The 24105-nt window shown below is 46.0% G+C and overlaps 1 protein-coding gene and 1 long non-coding RNA gene across 5 annotated transcripts in view; one reads left to right on the top strand and one right to left on the bottom strand.

Moving 5' to 3' along the window:
* Positions 1 to 4966: 4966 nt before the first annotated feature.
* LOC311433083 lies at positions 4967 to 9165 on the bottom strand. Its single transcript, XR_014690556.1, has 3 exons — positions 9029 to 9165; positions 8409 to 8541; positions 4967 to 6061 (listed from the first exon to the last, which is right to left on the bottom strand). It is a non-coding gene; the product is annotated as an uncharacterized lncRNA (long non-coding RNA).
* Positions 9166 to 15654: 6489 nt separating this feature from the next.
* The window catches only part of GCNT2 (glucosaminyl (N-acetyl) transferase 2 (I blood group)), a 61592-nt gene continuing 53141 nt past the window's right edge, over positions 15655 to 24105 (top strand). For all 4 annotated transcript variants that reach the window (XM_084509419.1, XM_084509424.1, XM_084509420.1 and 1 more), the window contains exons 1-2: positions 15655 to 15746; positions 19737 to 20889. In XM_084509419.1, coding sequence (XP_084365545.1) covers positions 19968 to 20889 — 922 coding nt within the window. In that variant the 5' untranslated portion in view covers positions 15655 to 15746; positions 19737 to 19967. The remainder of the gene's footprint in view (positions 15747 to 19736; positions 20890 to 24105) is intronic.

Below are 24105 nucleotides of genomic sequence, written 5' to 3'. Positions count from 1 at the left end.
CCTTACCTGCGCCGGGACTCTCTCACCTGGCCATAAAGAGCTGGGTGCTCCCTGCCTGCGCCTGCGCGCTACTTGCGCGCTGCCTGCGCGCTGCCCCCCGCCGCCGCGCAGCCCCGGGGCTGCCCCGGGCCGGGGTGGGGACGGGCGAGCCCCCTGCCCTTCTATTCCTCCCCTCCCCGGGGGGGGGCGGCGGGTCCCTCGGGGGCGAATTCCTAACTGCGACAGTGATGATGATAATAATAATAATAACAACAATAACCGGCCTACAATAGCAGCCCTAAATACAAAGCGCCTCGGGGCTGGAGCTTCCGAACTAGCCCGAGGGGGGAACGGGGATGCTGCAAGTTGCCGGGAGAGCTGGGAGGAAATAAGAGAGACGCAGAAGATCTTCCCAGCCCCCCTACGAGGGGGTAAAGGGGGGTGCCCGCCGCCGTTCCCCATCCCGGGCGGTCCCGGGGATGCTGCGACCCCTCTGGGACATCCTGGGGGCTTCGGGCCTCCCGGTGCCCGAACCTCCCACCCCTGTTTTCTTCCCCCACTTCCTCCTCCCTCCTACCCCCCGCCCCCGACCCTATTTTCGAGTGCCGAAATGCCTCGGGAAGGCGGCCCGGCTTTAGGGCAGTTTTGATTTCCCAGCCCGAGGAGGGGGGTGTCGGGGGGACTGCCATCCATCTGCACTTTGAAGGCGCAGAGAAAAAGCTGTTCGCATCTCGCAGCCGGGACAACGCCGCACCTTGTCCCGTCTGCGGGTCACCCCTAGGCCTGCCAAAAGACAGGGCGACACCGAGGGAGGACAGCAGCGTCTGGCCGGGAAACGGGGTCCTGGGCTTGGCTCAGTCCCCGGGGAGGGGCAGGGGAAGGGGTCTGGGGGCGAGGAGGGGTGGACAGAGCCGGGGATCCCGGGGGCTCCTGCGCTGAGCGCGCTCAATGGGCCGTGAGAGGCGCGCTGCGCACCGCTGCTACCAGCGCCTGCCCGCGGTGTACAGTTAGCGTCAAATTACAGCAATTAGCCGGGCACCGGAATTTAATTACCCGGCCCTGCCCCTTCCCACTCCCTTCTCCCCCCACCCCCCCCGGGTCCGGGGAACCTCCCGAGGAAAGGTGGCCCTTCGCCTAGCCCGAAAGTTGCGCGGCTCTGGGGCTTCCCTGCCTGCTCCCCGGCCGTCCTGCCCCTCTGAGCCGCCCCGGGGGGGGCAGCGATTTTCTTCTTACAATTACTTAAAACGTTACTTTCTATCATTATATATATATATACATATATATATATATATATATATATATATACATATGTATATTTCCAGGGAGAGGCGGGGAATTAATCCGGTCTGAAGCTGGCCTTTGGCGAAAAGTTCCCGGTAAACTTGGCTGCCACTCTTTTCGTATCCTGCCGTCGGGATCGCCCCCTCCACCCATCCCCCGGCCCCCTGTCCCCTCCAGCCCCGCACGGACGGGAGCCGTGCGCTTGGCCGGGAGGCGGCCGCAACACAGTTTTGGGGACCTCGAGGCAGCCCTGGCTGGCATCGGGCTCAATCCTACTCTTTTTTAGCCTGGGGGGAAGGTGTAGCGCAGAGGTTACATTTATTTTATTTTATTTTATTTTATTTTATTTTATTTTATTTTATTTTATTTTATTTTATTTTATTTTATTTTATTTTATTTTATTTTATTTTATTTTATTTTATTTTATTCCCTTTCCCCTCCATCGCGCCGGCCGCTTTGCAGCTGGGCGGTGAATTCGGAATGTAAATCTCCGACAGTCCTCGTGGAGCTCCTTCCTCTGCCACCTATTTCAGAAGGCAGCGGAAGGTCTCTACCACCTGTGCGCGCTCCTCGCAATGTTGCTTTCTCCTTCTCCCTTCCCCAGTGCCGGGCACAGGCTACAGGCTGATTTCCACTGGCTCGTGGTCACAGAAGTTGCACTTGGCGATTTTTTGGCAGCCCGCAGGATCCGTACCGCCGAGGAAGGGGGGCACCGCTCCGCCCGCCCCTTACCCTCCCATCCCATCCCATCCCATCCCATCCCATCCCATCCCATCCCATCCCATCCCATCCCATCCCATCCCCAGACAAACTCCCGGCAGGGGTGTTTCCAGCGAAAAAAGGAGAGGTTCAGGTCGGTGTGGGTCTCCTCGGCTTCCCGGGGGTCATATCCACCAGCATCCCCCATGAAAGAGGATTTCCAGGCTGCGCTGGGGTCTTCCCAGGAGCAGAGAGGAGCAGAAGGAAAGAGGCAAAACCTGGCAGTATATTAAAATATATTATGTATTATATATTTACATTATATATTATATATTTACATTTTATATATATTTATATATATTTAAAGGAAAAAATAAGAAGAGAAAGAAGCAGCCCCCACACACCACTCTGCAGACCAAGCTGGTGGATGGAACAGGTTTTGGGGTGCAGGAGCGGAACCTCATTGGGCGTGGGGCCGCTTCCACCTGCGCCTGTCCTGCCCATCACTTTTGGCAGAGTTTTCCTCTGAGATGCAGAGAGATTCAGGCAGCTGGGGTAGCTTCTGCCTTTCCTGTGGACCCACACATGGGGATGCAGCCGAGCATGCTGCACACCTCTCTCTCATTTGCGGTCCAGAATTTAAAAAAAAAAAAAAAAAAAAAAAAAAAAAAGATAAGTGTTTTTTCTTTCCTTCTTTCCTTCTTTCCTTCTCTCTCTCTTTCATTCTTTCTCTCTCTTTTTTTTTTTTTCTTCACATGTGGGTCCCCATCTGCCCATTTAATATTTATTGACTAACCCAACTACACCAAAGCAACTAAGTGAGCAAACCCAGGAAGTAATCCAGAGGGAAAACTGAGCATGCAGCGCTGTACGGATGCAACAGCTCTGCTGAGGACTTGGTGTCTGCGTGAGCAACCGCACGCTGCAAATTCCCACGCTATAGATGTATGGAAATGTAGCAGGTACATTCCAATACAGCTGACACCCCTTTCCCAGCATAGGGCCTTTGGGGCTCAGTACACTGCCACCTCCAGAAAACAAAGTCCTAAAAATCCATCCTAATGATAGAGCACCCATGAGGTAAAACTCTGCACTTCAGCTTTTTTTGATCACTCAGGGAACAGTTGTAGGGTCTCAAATGCAAATGTTTGCAAGGAATTTGACCCTTTTATAGAGCACAATAAATCCATGCTAAAGCCACCAAGCACTTTTGTCTTCAGGAGAAGAAATCTGGCTACTATAAACATGCTGAGATCTGATTACTTGATTATTCTGCCATAGTCACTTTTTATTTATTTATTTATTTATTTATTTATTTTTATTGTACGTTTAATTTGCTAAACAGGAAAAAAACACATAGTTTTAAGAAAACAGTTCCGCTTGCAGCTTGGGCATATAAAATGTGAGTGATTTCTGTGTGATTCTGTCTGCTCACACATTCTCCAAAAAGACTTTTGCATTTGAAATACAGGAAACTATTTTGCCAACAATCTCAGCTGCAGCAGATTGCAGTTTTATTGACCATGCCACTGAAAAACAATTACAAAATTGTTATTTGACATTTATTATTTTATAATTTTTCATCACTAAAATTGTTAGGTGAAATTCACAGAACGGTATCCTCCAATGTGACATGCCTGAACAAAGCATTATTGCTAAACCAGATTAATTGTTTATGGAGAGGGCTGCTCTTCTTTGGGTAAAGCTTCACCATCTTCACTGCCCCCTGCCCTAAAAACCATTGATGCAACTGCAAGTATCCACTGACCTGAGGATGAAGCACCAAGTTACACTCCAGTGCTGTCTCTACATGATGAGTTTTGCTTGGATTAAGATTTCAAAACTGAGCCCATAATAAGATATGCCATAAAACCTCACACAACCCTCCTCCCCCAGGGATATTTATATTAAATATTTAATTGCTCAGTAAAATAAATTCTGTATGTGTATGCTTATCTGGGAAGGATTTTGAGCCATTAATTTCGGGGTATCTTCTGATCTGCAGCAGCTTAGAAAGAGTCTGTACTAACATCCTTGGACAGTGTTAAGAAGCAGAACCTGTGCTCTGCAAAAGAACACCTATTCAGGTGCTGAATATTTACACATAGGCAGGAGTGAGCTTTCCTTTTAATGCTATCTCTTAGCTACAAGAAAAACAAATGAAAGTTATTTAAGTACAGGCCAAATCCCTGCTTCTGCTAAAGCAAATAACAGGGCTCCACAAACTGGCATGGAGCAGAACGGGGCTCCTTCATGTTACATTCATGTCATATTAATGCGGTCATTTTTATAATGACTTCCCTCTCAAAATCTATAATAAGCTTCAACAAACCCTTGAGAGAGGCAGTGTTATTAGTTTATCTGCTTTACAGATAAGTGAATCGATGCAAGGGGAAGATAAGGAATTTCCCCAAGGTCTTGCAGCTGGTTTGGTGAAGATCAAGGAAAGGAAACCAAGAACCATCCGCTAGACCAGTATCTGCTCCTCCTGCTGCTGCTGACATTGCATCCCATTGTCAGGAGAGAGAGATTGGAAGGAGCAGTGCGTGCTTGGGGCCTCTCTGCAACAGGCTGTTTCCATTCAGGTGCCGAATTGTGCTCTTTGGTATCTAAACCTGGGCACCCGCACCCACATTTGGAACTCTTGCTGTCTCTCTAACGACACTTGGGCATGGCATCCACCCTGGCACAATGTGATACACTGGAAGTGGAATCGCATTCTTCAGTGCATTGAATAAAACACCCTAATAATTCCAAGACGTATTTATGAAACAAAGCCTGGCAGTCTCCATCGTGGGGTTTAAATAAAATCTACTTTGATATATCTAAGCTAACATTAGAACTGCTGTCTGCAAGGCATATATTTTAATGTGTCAAATAATTACAAAAAGACATATTACTGGAAAATAACTGTTGGAGGCTCTGATGTCCATAACAATATTAATATACTAAAAAACAAAAACAAAAAAACAACAACCCCCTCCAAGTGACTTTTTTAACAAGAAACTTCCAAGGCTGTAGTCTTTAATCGAGACCAGCTTGCATGCAGCTGCAATACATTTAGCCTTTAACATTAGCTCTAGCCATTGTCCTAGCACATGCCTACACCCCATGACACTTTATGGCATTAAAAGCAGTGCTGCATGGCTAGAGCAACTTGCCACTAAGATATATCACTCAGCAGAGAGCAAAGCAAAATGAAGCAGTGAACAGCATGGTCTTTCCACAGCAGCCTGTACCATGGGTCTGGCTTGCTTGACTCAGTTGTGTTTCTGGGGTGTTTTATACCGGCATACGTTGCCTGCGTCCCTGACTGCTGTGGAAGAAAACCGCTGAAGTGAGAGAAACCACAGATTGTGCTCTGAGTGATGCAGTGTGATCTTCACAAAGAGCAACAGAAGGAACAGCAGTCCTCTATATGCATAATCTCATGGCAGCCCAGGGCTGGTGGAACCACTCTTTCACTGGCCTCGCTTGTTGCAGAAGGACAAAACACTGCCTGGCTCTGCCCAGGAAGTGACGTCCCTTGCACCCGGTCACACCTTGTCCCTCCTTTGGGAATTTCTAGCCAGAGGAGCAGGGTTAAAAGCAGCAAGCAGCCACCTATCCTGCTTACCACAGGCAAGTTCAGGGGCCTGTGAAGCCCCAGTGTGGCTGCAAATGAAAGCAGGCCAAGGCTGATGAGCTGTTGCTCCTGTGGGGAGCAGACTGCCCACAAGCAGCTCTGCAGCAAAAAGCCTCACACTAAGGTTTCTTTTCCTGAGACTTTGGCGCCCCTGTGTGTCTCATTTTTGGAGAATTCGGTAGCAGGACAATCCTCTACCTCGTGCGTGAGTATTGGAGATCTCCCCTGTGGGGCAGCCTGGGTAGCGCTTCCCAGGCTGCAGTGCGCAGCGGCTGGCCCCCTACTTGAGCTGTGCAGATTCCCACCCCTTACCCAACCTCCTACAGACTCCAGCATTACCCCCTTGCAACTTCATCCAAAGCTTCATGGCAGAGCGATTCATGTTTTTAAGGCACTGCTTTCTGGAGTTGTGACGTTTAGCATCATCTCCTCATCCGTGTTTCTCCTGGTACCAGTGAAGCACAGTTTTGAAAGAGCCTGAAAGGAAAGAAGGAAAAATAAAAGTATCTTAGTCTCCTGAGGGTTCAGATTTGCATATTGGACAATAATACTGTAGTTGTGGGAGATGCGTATCTATACCTCTGTGTCAGCAATTGTAATATAAACCCCCATGTTCTTCAAACAGTAAAGGCAGAAACAGGAAATTCAAAAAAAAAAAATCCTAATTATAAATACTTTTTGTAGGGTAGATTTATCATTATCTCTCCTGTATCTTGAAGATAACCAGAACACAAAGGAATGAAGGGAATTGCCTATGGATACAGGCAGGACATCTGGACAAAAAGGAAGGAAACCAAGCCAGGCTGCACTCTGGTCAGATTTATCCTGCCGTAGATCCTGCTACAAGTGGGCCCTGCAGCACGAAGTCTCTAAACCCTTTGCCCCCTTCACTGTCTTCTAGCTGACGGTACTTATTTCAAAACATATAAGGGATGTGCACGTCTGATGGGTGCGGTGTTTATCTGGGGCTATTCAGAAAGCACAGGCACTCTGCAAAGTGTCATTGGAAAAATATGGCATGCAAATGCAGGCAGGCTATCACTTGCCCCAGAGTCAGCATCACCTGCTTTGCACTTAACCTCGCTAACCTGAAACGGGCCCTCTCATGACACCTATCTTGCCCTTCCCTGCCATTAGGCAGATGGCCCCAGCTGTACAAAATGTAGCCCTGCCTATATTTATTGGTGGGTGGTTGCCCTACCTTTGTTTCCCACCTGCAGTGCTTATTGCTCCTTTCACCAGCTCTTCCACTACAGCCTCCCTTGTCACAGGGAAATTTGGCCCCTAAGGCCACAGCTGCCCACACAAGGAGAAACCATCTGAAAAAGTGTTTCTCATCTCCCTTGCTTCCTGCTCTGCTTCCACCTTTTGCAGTGTTGTGTTGCCCCTCTGTAAGGCATGTTGCTGGAATCAGTCAGCTTAAAAATAGCCCTGGAGAGAAAATGGAGGGGGCATCCCTGAAATCAGGGGACTTGCCTAGCTTTGGGTTCTCAGAGCAAGGATCCAGGGTGTTTGTCTTACTGCCCACTTCACTGCTGGGTATGGATACGGGCATGTCTTAACCCTGTCTCCTCCCGCAATGTACTGTGTTTCAAAAATTGTGAGCAAGCCACTGCTTAATCCTATTCTAGACTCATGGAGGAACCTGAGCTTCATTAACAGTCTTGTGCTAGCCATAAGCCTCCCTGGGAGGACCACAGCTCCCTTTGTGCTTGGGAGCTCCCTTTCTTGGTCAGTCCTGGTGGCACAGCCGGTGGGAGAAAGGTGTCCATCTCGGCAGGGTGGACATCTTCTGCTTACCTCCAACTAGCACTCCTCCTTCACAGCAGGAAACTGACGTTTGTTTCCTTTCAGAAGGCAAGAGTTGATTGCAAGTGTGAGGTCATACTCAGCCCAGTGAAATTTATTTCCAGTATTGGAAAAAGGTTTCTACTTTTCTTCTTATGTAGGGGATCTATCCCACTTGTTTGGGAGCACAGCACAAACAACTCCAAGAGGCTGTAAGCCCCAACTGCCTACATTAATGAGTGATTGGTTTGACCTGGCTTACAGGCTGCTGATTGAGCACAAGAATTTAGAACAGGATTGAAAAATTGTCCCATAAATGTCCACATTTTATACTAAATTAGCCCCATAGTGAATGGACTCCTCTACTGAATTAGTGTGACAGAGCCCTCACTGGGGACTGAAAGGAATCCATGTGGTTGGATAAGAGCAGTGTTATTAGGCTTATTATTGGGGGCTGGATCAGGCCCAACATGAACGTGATTATTTAGTATCTTTAAGCTACAATTATGTGTGACAGAAGAAGCGTCTGATGGCAGAGTATTTGTCCTTTATGGCCATGTAACTCGTAGACAGGGCTTTGGGCACTGACAGGAGGGTTGTGGTAAAGCTTGCTGTGTTGGTTGAAGATGTTTCCATCTTGAGCTGCTCACTCCAATAAAGAGTTGGCAGAAGGAAATCGGATCCTGAGTCTCAATCGCTCTGGGGTGAAGCTCCGAACCTCAGGCTGTGGTTTTGCACCAGAGAGTTCAATGACAATAGCAGCCTTAAGGGATTCACACCCTCTTCTCCAGCCTCATGCCAACACTTTTTTTTTTTTTTTCCTCCCAGACCTGCTGGATGGATTCACTTTGTCTGTGTGTGTGTGTGGGGGGGTATATATATATATATAAAAAAAAAAAAGTGTGAACTTCCCCAAGCAGATCAATTCCTGAATGTGGTGACAGTCTACACAAGCTACACAGCCCATGGAGCTAAAGGACATGGGGACAGCCAGCACTGCTGAGGCGAGCAATCCACTTGGAAATCAGGGCCCTACCTTACATTGCTGATGAGGCTGGGTTTCTTGTGCTACTTTCCACTCCTGCACCTCGAAAGCAGCTCTGGTCCTGCAGGAGCGGCTGTCCCAGCTCTCCTGGAAGACAAGGCAGGCTCTTCTGCTGGACTGTGCCCTACAAGCAAGGAGACAGAAAACACTATGAAATCAGGGTGGAAGCAGCGTGGAAAAGAGAACCTGGAACAGCAGGACTTTACCACATTTTTGTCTCCAGGCTTTGTCCTTGCCACTTGACGCAGAGCAGAAAATACCACCTCTTTAGAACCGGTGACTAGCTACAATTTATTGGGACTGGGCTGTTGCTAAACACACAGAGTAGCAATGTGTTAACACATTTTAAAAGGCTGTTTGATCACCATGGGATTCCAGATGAGCTAACAACAGAAAATAAGCCGTGATTCACAAATGACTCATTTCAGCATTTCTCTTTGATGCAGCAGTTCAAGCAAGCCCTGTTTATGCACATTCAAATGAGTGCACTGAATAGTCATTGAGCCCGGCAATGCCATGCTTACAAAGTCGTTTTCACACAGTTTAAGTATAGTTTTAAGTATAAAATTGGGCAATTTCTAGCAAGCCGTGACAATGTGATTCTTACTCACTTCAGCCGGTAACTTTTGCTACGTTTAAAGTACAATATAAATACTAATATTTCCGTGATCGAGGGGAGAGGGTGGTCCTGAGAAATCACCACGCTGCGAGGGGATGCGCCTCCCGCCGGCTCGAGGCCACGGCAGCCCCGGCCCTGGTGCGCTCGGCCCCGCTGCCGGCCTCCTCTTGTCGCTCCCACTTCTCCCAACAGCAGCAAAACCCGGTGCATGTTTTGGCCAACATTGCCATCCAGTGGCACAGGAGATAAATGACAGCGGAGAGACAGCGCCGGCTTGAAGGTGTGGGGGTGAACTGCAGCAGATCGCCCCTGCACGGTTTAGACTAAATTTGGACGGCTGCACCTCTTTACTGGCAGCTTGCAAGCTGTGGCTGTTAATCGGGGTGCCGTGGGGAAAAAAAGATGGTGAGCGTGTCACCTAAGCACGAGGTGCTGTGCTGGTACCCAGCCCATCTAGAGGGTGGCTGCCAGAGGATCCTAAATCCTGCTTTTATGGGGAGGGTGTGCTTTTGGTTGGTTGGTTTTCCTGGGATAACTCCATGGTGCTTTAGTAGGCAGAAGCTTGTTTTATTATCGCTTTACAGATTAGGGTGACTAAGTTGCAATATAAAAGGTCTCTAATTCATTCATCTTTTTTTTTTTTTTTTTTTTTTTTTTTCCTGAGATGCTGCTAGTCAGGATGCTCTTAAGAACCTCAAGTGATCCAAAACTATTGGAGAAAAATATACAAAAACATAGATTTTCCTTTCTAGAAAACTTTTAAGTTCTAGGCTTTGGAACATATCTGTTATCTACCTGCTATTCATGCCTTGGCCACAGTGTTCACACATTCTTATGATCACACATTCAGTGATCACACATTCTTGTCTGATCATCTGAATTATCTGGGTCCCTCTCCTAGCCCAAATAAGCCAATAAGAGTCATTTTTCAAGGCAATTAGCGGGGAAAAAAATCTGCCAGGGGTGAAGTGGTTGCATAAAAGGAATGAAAAGGACCTTTCCTTTCTGCTGAAGCTGGGTTTCTGCAGACGGGACAGCATGTGGGTTAGTTTGTGAGCCCCCAAAGAGCCACTGGCCCTGCATGATGAGGCAGGTCTTGCTGCCACAGATGAAATTCCCACAGCAAGACAGGAGGTTCTGGTCAGTGAATACCCAAGACAGTGTGGGAACAGCGTGGTGGCCTGTGATGGTTTTGCTACGAAGACCTGATGCATGACCTGTATCTATACAACTGCAACCAGCATGAAACCTGGTGTCCCCGTGGAGGCAGCCAGCTCCCGGTAGAAAGAGAAGCTAGAGTGTCTCCAGCCACAGCTCCTCAACTGGCCACTGAGTCTTCCTCTGAAAGACATTAATGGGATGACAGCAGGGCTGACGTTAACAGAGGAGGTGTGCTGTTAGGCCCGATGGAAATGGCATGTAAAACGCCACACATTTTGTGCTGTACACACACAGCGGCATCACCAGAGCTCAGTCCCCAAGCAGGCTGGATATTAAATTGATCAAACTGGTAATGAAAGTGGGAATTACTCCATCTCAGCCGACACAAGGCAGGTGACCTTATTAAAAAATATGCCAGTGTACTTAATGGGGTAGGGCAGTTTCTTGGGGAATTCATGATTAATGGGGCTATAACTCTAGAGATCCCACAGCTAAGGCCCCTGGAAAAAGTCTTACTTCCACTGTGAGATGGCCTGGCTGAAATTTTTGAGGTGGGTCTGTCTAAATGCTGGATCCAGCCTCTGTTTTCTGACAGAGAAGCCAAGACACTCCACAAGTGCTGAGCTGGTGAGGGAACAAGGCGGCCTCATGCTGGAAGTGGTGAGCTTGGCACATAAGGAAGCTCAGAGCCTCCTGCTGATGTGCCTCCTTGTCCTGCTCAGGCTAACCACTGGCAGCAACTCCAACACCCTCACTGTTTAGTCATCATGAGAACAGCAGAAGCCACCATCTGAGATGCTGTGTGCAATGTCCCGAGCAAGACCTGACATGCAGAAACCTCAGTATCCGCTGGTACCTGCAGCCTGGGACAGGGCATGTGCAACTCTCCCGAGGCATATGCATGGATGTGGAAAAGGACTGGAGAGTGAGAAAAGCAGCAGTCGGCTGTCCTGGGTCATAACGCCCAGCCCTTTCTGCACTTTCTTTGCAAATAAAAAGGATTAGAGCATAAAACTAACCCAAGTATGGGCTAGAGGTTCAGGCCAAGGAGCATTCACAATGTGAGCAACAGCATAGAAACTGGAAGTAGTCAGCAAGAGAAACTGAGCCAAAGTGGACAAAAGAAGCAAAGACACTTGGAGCATTTTGAGACTGCAGAGCGGAATTAAATTTTAAGACAGGATTCAGGCATGCTGAAAAAGGAATATCCAAGAAATTACAGAAAAAAAGAAAAAAAAAAAGAAAAAAAAAAAAGAAAAAAAAAAAAAAGCATATTGGGTACCAGCTGCCAGGTATGTTTAAGTGGGAAATCCAGTAAGAAAATCCTGGTCTGGGAGAGGTATTTTAGTAGGAAGGGACCAGACAAGAGGAAGCTGGATGCAGTAGTTAGGAATGTGATGTTGTGCAAGAGTGGAGGTTTCCAGTAGTTTTCTATCCCTTTTATAACCTCCCAGTGACACAATCCAGTCAGCCTAGATTGTCCCAGCTTCTGTAATACCATCAGAGTCTGCCCTGGACCTCATGGGAACTGGTGATTGCAGCCTTGCCCTTCCCATCAGATGGCCATCAAAATGATTGTGTTAGCAGCAGGACAGGGGACCAAACCATGAGCACTAGCCTCCCTAGCTGGGAAAATAAACAGAAGCTACCATTGGCCAACTTCCTCCACAGTTTGACACCTGCAGATATATTTACTAGTGGCTCATCGCTACTCAGTAAGAATCTGAGGGGCTAGAGCAGCCGTGGATGTTTCTTGCACAGAGAAGAAACAAAATGGGAGAATCTGAACTATAGAGAAACCCAAGGAATACCTCCAAAACAACAACAACAACAAAAACACCATATACTTTAGCTACAGCAAATTTGCCACTTCTGAAACAGAGAGATACAGAGACATAAGGGCTCATTCAGGAACTTTTTAAAGACAAGTCCTTGTTTGGTTCTACCTCAACTTAGTAAAAGGTCTGTCCCAGTCAGAAAGGCTCTCTAAGGACAACAGATGCCTACCATGGACCTCTGAAAGAGGCTCCTGATAATTCACTGAAAGAAAGCTATGCAAAGAGGTGGAGCAGACATTAAACTGATTTGTGTTATGACATGAAAAATTGTGAGGTGAAACATGTTAATAGGTGAACAGCTACTGAGAAATGATCTTTCTTTGCATTTAGGGTAAAACACAAAAGTATCATACAAATGCTTTTTCCTTCCAGAGTGCTCTAGGACTATCTCAAGCTTACCAAAACTGCTATTTAATGGTAATTAGCAAGGATGACAAACATATTCCTAAATGATGACAAAGTCCTTTGGTTAATGTTTTCGTACAGTTCCTAGGTGTAGTAGGATCGCTAACCCAGCTACAGCCAAGCTAGATGATACTGTAATATAGACAATCAGAAGAAACTGAGCAGGAAAAGACCTAGAAAATCACCAGGGCTGGACCAGTATGGTCTGCAAAGTAGCTGACAAAGCTATGCCTAACCGGCTCTTCAACACCATCAAGGGGGAGAATTCCAGTCTTTCCAGACCATCTAGTCTACATTTACCTGTTTATCACTACAAAGCTTCCCTAAAGTCTGATCTTCAACTCTCCTGATGCTATCTAAGCTGATCAGTTCTTTTCCTGTCCACAGAGAACATGAAGAATCAGCTGCTCCCTTACATATTTGCATCAGACTTCACTTCATTTATTTTTTTAACATATTCATAGACTTTCTAGAAATTTTGAATTTCCCTTCCCTTCCCTTCCCTTCCCTTCCCTTCCCTTCCCTTCCCTTCCCTTCCCTTCCCTTCCCTTCCCTTCCCTTCCCTTCCCTTCCCTTCCCTTCCCTTCCCTTCCCTTCCCTCTTTACTTTCTTTTTTAATTTTCTCTTTTATTCTTCCTTCCTTCCTTCCTTCCTTCCTTCCTTCCTTCCTTCCTTCCTTCCTTCCTTCCTTCCTTCCTTCCTTCCTTCCTTCCTTCCTTCCTTCCTTCCTTCCTTTCTCTCTTTCTCTCTTTCTCTCTTTCTCTCTTTCTCTCTTTCTCTCTTTCTCTCTTTCTCTCTTTCTCTCTTTCTCTCTTTCCTTCTTTCCTTCTTTCCTTCTTCTTCTTCTTTTTTGTCAGAATAACCTTTTTTTTTTTTTTTTTTTTAGGTCATTACTCATGGATGTTTTCCAGACACCTACTGCTCATTTCATACTCAGCAACAAATCACGTTTAAACAAATCACAGAATAAAGAGCAGCTGGACACCTGCGGCAGCCAGCAAGGCTGTGGGTAGCTGCGCTTGGCAGAGCGGGTTGCTCACAACCAGATGGAGTTATGTTACTCCTGTAGCTGCTGAGGCACCTGCAGCAGGGGGCAGTTTCCCAATTTGTGCAGACAGATGAGGTTTGGCATCACATATTGGGGAATTACTTTCCCCCCATTAACCTAGACCTGTGACTAAGAGTATCCTTAACTGACAATTATCAGGAGAAGACAAAATCTGAAAGCTCTGCTGATGGTGGTCAGGCTTGACACCCACTGCACTTCCTGAGGCTCATGTTCATAAAGTTAGCAAGTGCCTAAGTGTTTGCAAAATCCATTGAGAGCTACCTTTGGACATTCTTCCAGTGCAGATAATACCTGCATGAATACATGCAGTTCTGCATGCTAATTAATACGTATGTTAAGCTGCATTAAGAAAACAGTGCTCTCTCCATGCCTTGATATTACACTATATATGATGTTATATCAGTATCACCTATAAAATCCAGTCATATTAAAAAAAAAATAAAAAAATAAAGTTCTCCATTGCAGCTAGCCTGTCCTCTATTAGAATGTTTAATTATGGCTTGCTTTCTCTGCACAGGAGGAGAAATTACTATTACATAAAGCCTATGGATTTGACGTTTGCTTGACAGAGCCCCTCCAAGGACTTTCACTGAGACAGTTTTACAAAGTCAAAACTAGATGATTTTATTGAGGTGACAGGTATAACAGATCTGGAATTGCCAGTGATAAATACGCTTGTCGCATTAGCGCTAAATATCCTAAAGCTAGCCAAAAATTAATTAAGCTATATTAATAATCCTCCCAGGGATCACCTATAAAATAATGCAGGCACACTGCTCAAACAGACGACCCCGTTGAGGCAACATTGGCCTCTGTAGTGTGTCTGCTTCTCCTTCAGGAGAGTCACGATTTTATCCCCTCCTGCCCAGCAGCTGTTCTGACAGGTGGGGCAAACGTGTCACAAGGGATGCCAGGCTCCTCCTAGGTGTTGTATAAGCATACCTACAAATGTGGATGCGCACTGTTGGAGTTGGGGCTGCACTGGCCCCACGGGTGTCGCTACTTCAATCCTCCATCATCTTCCTTTTTGTCCTTTGGCCAACCTGTCCAACTGCCAAGGTTGTGGGCACGAGCCAAACTGCAGAGTTTTATCAGTGGTGCAACCGTTCTGCCAACATTGACCCAAGAACTTGGTTGGTTCCCCTTCTGTCTTTCTCTTTACCCTGTGTGATAAATTAGTAGGGGTTTGTTCATTGTCCTTGAGAATTTAAAGAATCTACTGAGGAGATAAGGTTTCACAACTCACGGCATTGTGACATGGGGACAAATGGGGAAGGGGGGTTGGGTAAACATCCTTGTTACATACTGTTTTGCCGCTTCACTTCCCCTACCTGAACACAAGCACAACGCATGATCACCAGAGGAAGAATAACGACCCCCAACAACAGACTGCGCAGCCTCAGAACAAGTCGACAAGTTTCCAAGTCTCGACAAGTCGACAAGTCGCCAAGTCTCGACAAGTTGCCAAGTCGACAAGTCTCGACAAGTCGGAACTTGAATGCTATAAAACAGCGACACTGGAAAAGGGAAGTTGCATGTCGTGGTGGAGTGGAGACTCCCCAGCTGCCCAGCGCTGTTTTGCTTGTGCCTGCTTACTCAATTAATTAATTAATAAAACACTTTTGATAGACCAGAAAATTTGCGTGGTCTCACTTATAACACCCTGCATACACGCTCAGAAACCTACACCCCAGTGTTGTGTGCTTAAGGACGAGCTATTCCGTGATGGACAAAACACCACAACTACAATCATTAGGTCACCATCCCCTCACACAGCAGCTGGTGAGTTGTTTTCACACAGGTAAGTGTCCCTGCTGGAAATTAATTGGAAGAGTGAGCAGTGGAGTGCTCTGCTTTGGAGCAGTAGTATGTTTGAGTTGCAAAATGTGCTCTGCTGGAGACTAGAGAGCTTTACATATTCCTGCCTTCTTTGTATTGAAAAGTCTTCCATGAAATCAGACAAAAAGTGAAGTTACCACAATGTGAGAAGCTCTATGAGCACAGCAAGACAAAATCAGATGAGATGGTGTACTGTCTGGCCTTTGCTGTTTGTGCAGACGGATGTGCTCACTGATGGTGCATGATTAGATTACTTGATGATTCCACTGAACCATGTGAGCTGAGCGAGCGTTTTCCTTGATGTGTCACTTTATCTCTCCTCCCACTTGCTGCGAGCGCTGCTGCGATGTGACGGTCCGGTGTCAGCCTGTGTACCTGCCTGGGAGCTCCTTTTTCAGGTAGGTTTGTGTTTTTGTCTCTTTGGACAGCCAGTTTATTTCCAGCTGGCAAGTGCAGCAATGCCAGGGACTGCAAGAAAAATAGAGAGGAATAAACTTTAACTGCTCCTGTGCTCAACTCTGCTTTCTCTTTTCTCATGTTACACTGTGCATACATGCTTTCTAGCTCAGGTGGGACACGTTATGCATGTGATAGAGAAGATCACTGCCAGGTAGGACTGTTCCAAGGAAAGAGTTTTGTGGAGGCCATGCAGCATCCAAGAGCAGCGTGAGACTGAGACAGTTTCATCTTGGTGCAAGGACAGAGGGATGGGGGCTCCTTTTTATGGGCACAAAGCAGAAATCTGTGACTACCTGCATTTCTGAAACAAAAAAAAACACACTGAGGAGAAATTGCTTGCTTGCTGAGGCCTTGCTGTGATTCTGACAATGCCGATTCAAACTGCCAGCTTTGCGTATGAGGGTCATGAAAAGGAATGCCGTGATACTGACAGATCTGTCCCAACAACAGAATATAAAGGTCTAAGTAATTCCTAATAGATGTGAAATACATGATGTCTGTCACTACTGACCAAGGCCAAATTGCAACTTAAATCCACAACGTGCAAAGCCCATGAATTTTGCTTTTTAATTTGCTAGTAAATTAGTTGAAACCAATTACCTATATTGATGAAGGTCAGGAGCAGTTTACTGAGTGCTAACTATATGCCTAAGAAAATATCCTTCCTGACTGGGAAGGTCTGTTCCCATTCATCCCCAGGGAAGACATTTCAATTGCTAATCTTACTGGGGAGTGTGTTTCTACTGCGTGAGCTGTACCAAAACCTCCTCTAAAGCAAAAATGAGAATTGCCACAATGAAGGCCCAGGGAGCAATAAAAAGGAGCTGCACTGCAAGTCTCATTCAGCAACAGATTTAGTTCTACAAGCACAGACCTCTATTACACAGCTCCTGTTGAAGAACATGTTAAATTTGATCTTCTATTTTGCCCAGTAACTGGTTTTGTACCCAAAATGCATGCCAAGGTCCAGTACAACCCACATCAAGAGAAGCCATAGGTATCATGAGGTCTCCTGGCACCCGGCTGCTCCTTCACTGATTTTTGCCATAATATAATTCAGATTTACATGTAGATTTGGCTGTTCCTTGTGTATGAACTTTGCACCAAGACCTCAGAAAGAGACTTTCTATGTGGCTTTATACTCTGTTTGCTTCCTTGCTCTCTGTGTGTGTATGTGATTTCTGCCTATAATCCAAGGCATGGGCGTTATTTCATAGAAATCACCACAAGTTAGAACTAGTTAAAAACAAAAACAAAACCAACCCACCAAATGATCAAAAAATTTTCGACAGCTTGGATTTCTACAGTAATTATTTGCATGCATGTTTTCAGAATTTTAAATAATAACAGTGCTGAAGCATCAATGCACCAGGATTAAGAAGTACCACCAAGCATGCAGCCTTCGTTCCCCCAAAGGCTAGTAGTACCAAAGGATTGTGGCTAGTCTGGTTTGCTGAAAGGGTGTTGCAGCAGTGTCTGTGCAAGAAAAAAAAAAAAAAAAAGTTAAGGCTTGCATTTGCATTCCAGTCCTATGATGAGCAGGTCTCTTTCTCTCATTTTCTGAATGTAGCTTATCTGTTTGCTATGGATCATACAAGTAATGCAAACTTCGACAGCTAAGAGTAAACAGTCTCCTTGGACATATATTCATTTATAAGTATATAAAGTTTTTAAGTCTTCCTAGCTGTCTAACAAGTTACACAGTACCTAAAATAGAGTTTTAGAAGCACCTGAGCAGTTTCAAAGTTATTCAAATGCTTTGGAGGATCTCAGCATTTAATACTTTGGAAATATTACCTGTGCTCTCTGCCCCAAACTGAGACTTCCCCAAGGAAATCATGCTCCCGCAGGAAAACTGGCACCTGCTCCCAGTTTTCCTCCTTCCACATTTTCCTCATTCCAGATGGTTGGAGCTCTCCTGTAAGACCATGGTGCAGGGAAAGAAATGGTCTTGCAGTTGGTTGAGGGCAGCTAGTCCCAATGGGAACACACTGAACTCGATGGTCCATGGAGCACAGAGGGGAGCACAGAGGCTGCTGGCTTTATGACCTGAGATCACAGCATTTTGTGTTACTGAGGTGTCTGGCAGGGTTCACGCCTGAATGAGATTCACTATAACGATCCAATTAGGAAGTAGCAGTGGTTTGAGGTGTTGTGGGCAGGTCTGTGCACCCGTGGGACAGCATTCACCAGTCACTGAGCTGGGACCAGTGAACTGGTGTTTGCTCCATATTCCTTTGTTGACTTCGACAGTGGTCTCAGCTCAGTGTTTGCTCATCTCTCTGAATCCTCTTTTAACAAGCTGTACTGTTGGGCTGTGGTGCCATTTTCCAGATGACCTCTTAGTGGTGTCTGGCAAGTCTCCTTTACTCCCTGTGACTTTGAACAACCCTGTTCCAGTCCTTCGGCTCCACCAGAGCAGTCTTCCTGCCTCCAACCAAAGGCAGTGGCGTTGGTGAAGATGACTGCACTGGAAGCCCAGCATGACCATGGCTACCCCTACCTATTCTTGCTAGCTCCCCAATGAGGTGTTGTTTTTGAAGAGTGTGCTGCTTATCATCACTGTGTAAGCTTGACTCCTGCGTCCTGCATCAGTGCCTGCCTAGGGTTCATTCTGGCCACGAATCCTTACAAAGCAGCTTCAGAGCTCCTTTCAGAACAGCTCATGACTGTACCTGGTAGGGCTGAAGCTACCACCTGCAGTCTTCAGTCTTTTATTAACTGAGTGCATGGGGCCAGGATGGGAGGAAAGAGACCCAAAGGGCATCAGGAGGAACCTGTCTGTGCCTGAGGTAGCCTGTCTGCATGTGTTGGAAGGCAGGTGATGGTATTTCCACCTTTGCCTTGTAGCATGCTGGATTGCCTGATCAAAGCATTTATTGGTGCAATCTCAGATCATCTGACATTGCCTCAACATTATTTCATGTTGGATCAAAGTATTATGAGTATGGAAAATGCTTACATCCTGCAAATATGCTGTCTCATGGCAGCATATCCACAGTAACAGACTCGCAGTTGGAAAAGAGAGAATTACCAAGTGTTCCACTTTAGACAGAGCCATGCCAAAACCTCTCACTGCATAAGCATGATGTTGTACCTAATGCATGCATGGCTCTTAGAAACAAGAATGCCTTGTTAGAAAGCATAAGGTTAACTTAAATAGTTTAACTAGTAGATTTTGTGAACTTGGTTCCTTGTGATGACTGTAAGCCAGGAGCTCATCACAACTCATCCACAACACTTAGCAGAAACAATTTTACAGCTTCCAAATTTACAACAAGCAAATATGAGCCAGGGGAGTTTTAGGTTAGATGTTAGGAAGAACTTCTTTACAGAAAGGGTTGTGAGGCATTGGAACAGGCTGCCCAGGGAAGTGGTGGAGTCACCATCCCTGGAAGTCTTCAAAAGACGCTTAGATGTAGAGCTTAGGGATATGGTTTAGTGGAGGGCTGTTAGCGTTAGGTTGGAGGTTGGACTCGATGACCTTGAGGTCTCTTCCAACCTAGAAAATTCTGTGATTCTGTGATTCTGTGATTGTTGCAATATTGTTCTGATATAACTCTACACAGAGGCCAAAAACCCTTTTCTGCTTTTTATAAATGACTGTTGGTGGCCTTACATGGTAATACAGTGTACAAACCATTTGTAATTCTCAAGTAGCAATGACTGATAATCTTGGATGGGTCAGAAAAAAAAAAAAGTCCCTATAAATAATAATAATAATAAAAGAATTATACAAGAGGTACATATGAGTGTTTTCTGTCACAGTATACACCTACAAAGTTTCATGGCACTGGAATTCGTGCAGGAAGAGTGGGAGGGAGCAATTAAGAGAAAACCCACAAACTGTATTCAAAGACACTGAAGTATGTGGTGGTGGATGTTCTTGTTAAATTAGCAATTACACAATGTGTCTGTTCAATCTTTAGGATGCTGTGAAGCAGCTTCCCTCTACAGTTTGTTCACTACTCATGTTCGTTCCACGTAAAGAACGACTACAAACATATATGAAAAGTAAGGACATCAGCTGCGTATTATGCATCAGCCTGACACAGGCATTCTCCATAAGGAAGCAAGCACAGCCAGTGAAATGAGGTGTTTCGGATGTTTGATCTGACCTCCTTGTAATATTTCAAGTGAGACTCTTTTTCCAAGCAGCAATGAATACACTCAGATATTGCTTCTTTACCATCTTGATTCTCAGTGTTTCCCTTCTATTTGTTTTCTATGCCATTAATTTCCATGTGCAAAAATCTCTAAGGAGGCTCAACTTCCCAGTGAGCTCAACTTTAGCAGAAGCCTGTAAAGCACTTATTGAAGATAAGGCGCCCTTTCTGAAGGAAACTGCTTTAAAAACATCCTTCAGAAAATCCAACTGCACAGAGTACATCACATGGAACCACTACATCACCCGTGCCCTGTCCTCCGAGGAGGCCGCCTTCCCCCTTGCCTACATCATCACCTTGCATAAGGAGTTTGAGACCTTCGAGCGGCTCTTCAGGGCGGTCTACATGCCCCAAAATGTCTACTGCGTCCACGTGGACGGTAAGGCGCCGGCTGCCTTGCGGCAGGCAGTGTGGCAGCTGGTGGGCTGCTTCCCCAACGCCTTCCTTGCCTCCCACACCGAGCGGGTGGTCTATGGCGGCGCATCCCGCCTGCGAGCCGACCTGCACTGCATGCAGGACCTGCTGGCCTCCGCCGTGCCCTGGCAGTACCTGCTGAACGTCTGCGGACAGGACTTCCCCTTGAAGACCAACCGGGAGATTGTCCGGCAGCTGAAGGGCTTCAGGGGAAAGAATGTCACCCCTGGGGTGCTGCCGCCACCCCACGTCATCGCTCGCACCAAGTATGTGCACCGGGAGCAACTATACCCTTTCTTTTCTTTCATGCTGCGGACGTTTGTGCACAAGGCTCCCCCACCACACAACCTGACCATCTACTTCGGCTCTGCATACATTGCAGTCACCCGGCCCTTTGTGAAGTTCGTGCTGCAGGACCGGCGTGCCATCGACTTGCTGGCATGGTCCCAGGACACCTACAGCCCTGATGAGCACTTCTGGGTGACTCTCAACAGGATCCCAGGTAAGGACACCTTCTTTCTTTCTTTATTTTTTTTTTCCTGAAGATGCACGCGTAGGTGTGCACACACCATACACATTCACATACCTCAGGCTGACTTTGGCAAAACCGAGATGAAAAATGTAATCAGATTACAATTCGTACAAAAGGATGAGCTATGAAATAAGCTTATTGGCCACTTAGATCACTGTTCTGTGTGGTGTGCATTACTTTCTTTGTATCTGACCAAAAGCCCAGAGGATCTAAGTTCCAATTCAAACCTTTGGAAATCTCTGCTGATTCAATCATTTTACTGGTAGAAATCAAGATGAAGAAAAGGCACAGAATAAAGAATAAGCTATGGAAGTGAAGGTTTACTACAAGATATCCACATTTTGTGGAAGGACTTTATTTTTCCATGAATAGAAGCCAATTTCTTTTTCTCTATCTATTACTCCAGAGCAAAAATCTGAATTCAGCCTATAATTTGCTTCTAGTCTTCATGTGCCCTTCTGTGGGTACAAAGATATCAGCTCTCCCGTAACAGCTGCAAAAAGCAGGTGCTCATAGGTACTGCCTAAATTCCAACATACAGGCTCAAGGATTGGTTAAGAGGAACAGAATTAGAACCAGTACTTTCACTTTTACCTTATGTATTTATAATTAGTTTTACCTTGTCTGAGGAAGGGTTGGAAAGTGCACAGGACTTCTCCCCCATGCATGCACACTGCTTTTAGAAACACCAGGTAGGATTTTACTGCTCCTAACTTCCTAGAGTTTCATAGCAGCCCAAAGCAGGAACACAAGCAATGGAAGCAAGGATAGGTTTATTCTCCTGTCTTTTTCTTTTTCATCCTCTAACTTGCAGAGGATGAAAACAAGGAGCAGTTTCCACATGAGAAATGCTCCTTCCTCTTCCATGTTTTCCCTGCCATTACTAGAGTGACAAAAGTAGCCATATAGCTTTGACAGATGTACTCAAGGGCTGCTGTCATCCAGGATTTTGAAGCCTATCTCCTAAGTGTAGCAGGAGGTGTCAGACTGTCCCAAGCATATGCGAGTTGGATCCAATGCTTGATGTGACTCTTGAAGATAATAGCATCAGGCAGTGGTCCAGCTATTAGAACAAATAGTTGGAGGCCTTCATGCAGGAAGAGAGATCATCTGCAGATCAGTTTCGACACACACCGTATCATGAAAGAACTAAACAAAACAGGTATTTGTAGTTTCAGACAGCCATGACAATCTCATTCAGATAATACAAAAGACTGTTTGGTCCCCATATCTTAAAATAGCACGCTTATTACCCACAGCCATGCAACAAAGACCAATACTTTCTTTTCCTCCTGCATCCTGCTCATCCTTTCCTCCCTTCTGTGCCAGGAGGGTTGCCAGTTCAATTAATTAGCCCTGAAGTAAAACAATGTACTGTTTCTGAGTGGGTGAGTTGAACTGACTCAGTGAAGAATCCAGCCAGCACTGAAGTCAGCACAAAGAAAAGCAGGGGGAAACAGGCAGATGTGGGTAAGAAGGAGAGGGAAATCAGGAGGAAGAGAAGTCAGACCTTCCTCTTTCAGGGACAGTGAATCATTAGCCTGGTTCAAGCTATCTTCTACAATGCCACCTGTGCATGTGGTATGGGATTCAGTGTGCCCCCTCACACACAGCACAACTCTGTTCTTTCACTTCTCTTCAGCTTTATGTGAGAGTACACATAAGGTGTGGGGAGCTGGGGGTCAGCCTCTTCTCACAGATAACTAGTGATAGGACTAGAGAGAATGGCCTCAGGTTGCACCAGGGAAGGTTTAGATTGGAAATCAGGAGACATTTCTTCTCAGAAAGAGCAGTCAGGCATTGGAATGGGTTGCCCAGAGAGGTAGTGGATCCACTGTCCCTGGGGGTGTTCGAGAAAAGGCTGGACGTAGTGCTTAGGGACATGGTTTCGTGGGTGACAGTGGTGGTAGGGGGATGTTTGGACCAGATGATCTTGAAAGTCTTTTCCAACCTTAATGATTCTATGACTCTATAATTCTATGATTCTGACCTGGAGGTCCCGCTACTGGGACCTCCCTTGGTCACGCACATGCCTCCACAGGGGTGATGGTCACTTGGTATAAGGGAAGCTGGGGGTTTGCAGGGAAAGCGCTAGGGCAGAATTGCTTTTATTCCTGGTTCTGCAAGAAGCCTGCAGCTGTGGATTGTGTGTCCCAGAGGGGAAGAAATAAAGATTGGAGTACCATGTCACTTCTGCTGATGCGCCAGCCTGGGAAGAACACTGGTTACACAGCATACCATCACTGCTTGCTGTAAAATGTGACAAACTTTTGGGTTAGTGTGAACACAAGGTAGTTGATTAACAGAAGGGGTGGTTCACAGTGTCCTGTCTTGCATGCCCAGACCACCCTTGATTTGAGCAGTCAGATCACTGAACCTCTAGGCAGCTTCCCTTCGAGAACAAGCACCTGGGGACATCAGCAACCTCAACCCGCTATCTTTGGGTGAGGTCCTTTCTCCTGTTACTGCTAATTCAACATAGAAATAGGAAAGCCGTGGAAGATGACTTTGCATTCTACTCTGTGCTTGATTTTCCAAGTATTCATCCAGCTGTGTGCCTATCACAAAGTTTGGTTTTTTTTTTTTTTTGGATACAATTGCATATCGTGTGTACCTAAGTGGAAAGAACCAGTCTCATCTCACCTTTCTCTGAACAGGATAAAGGTTGCTAACTGACTCATTCGTTTCAACAATGGCTGAGAAAGAACGAAAAGGGTGGATAGTTTTGTTAGCAAGTGGTGTCTTAAATCACACCCAAACTTCAAAAGTATATCTGCACCATCCTGATGGCAAGCCCTCAGCTGGGATTTCAATAGTAGACAGCAAAATAAGAAGGGCAGTTGTCATACAGTATGCCTCAGGGAATGGCAGGCATGTGGGAGGCAGTGCTGTGAGTCAAGCTAAGTGCACTCTCAGGGCAGACAGAAGTTCTTTTTGTACAAGCAAACAGACACATAAAAATTTTAAAATTAGGAATTGCCTAATGTGATTGATTAATGTGCTATCAGTGATACCCTGAATTTTCTGGTATTCTTCTCTCACAACCACCACGAAAGGAAGTGGATGAGATTTTCCTTGAGAGCTATCAGCTTTTATTTGTCTCTGAAACTATTGCCTCAAATAAACTGCAGTGAAATTTTAACAGACCTGCTCCCCCCAGCAATTTAGGCTGCATGAAGGTTCCTT

This window comes from Aythya ferina (genome assembly GCF_964211825.1).
Source record: "Aythya ferina genome assembly, chromosome: 2".
NCBI lineage: Eukaryota > Metazoa > Chordata > Aves > Anseriformes > Anatidae > Aythya > Aythya ferina.
This window is presented reverse-complemented; position numbering and strand designations above follow the sequence as displayed.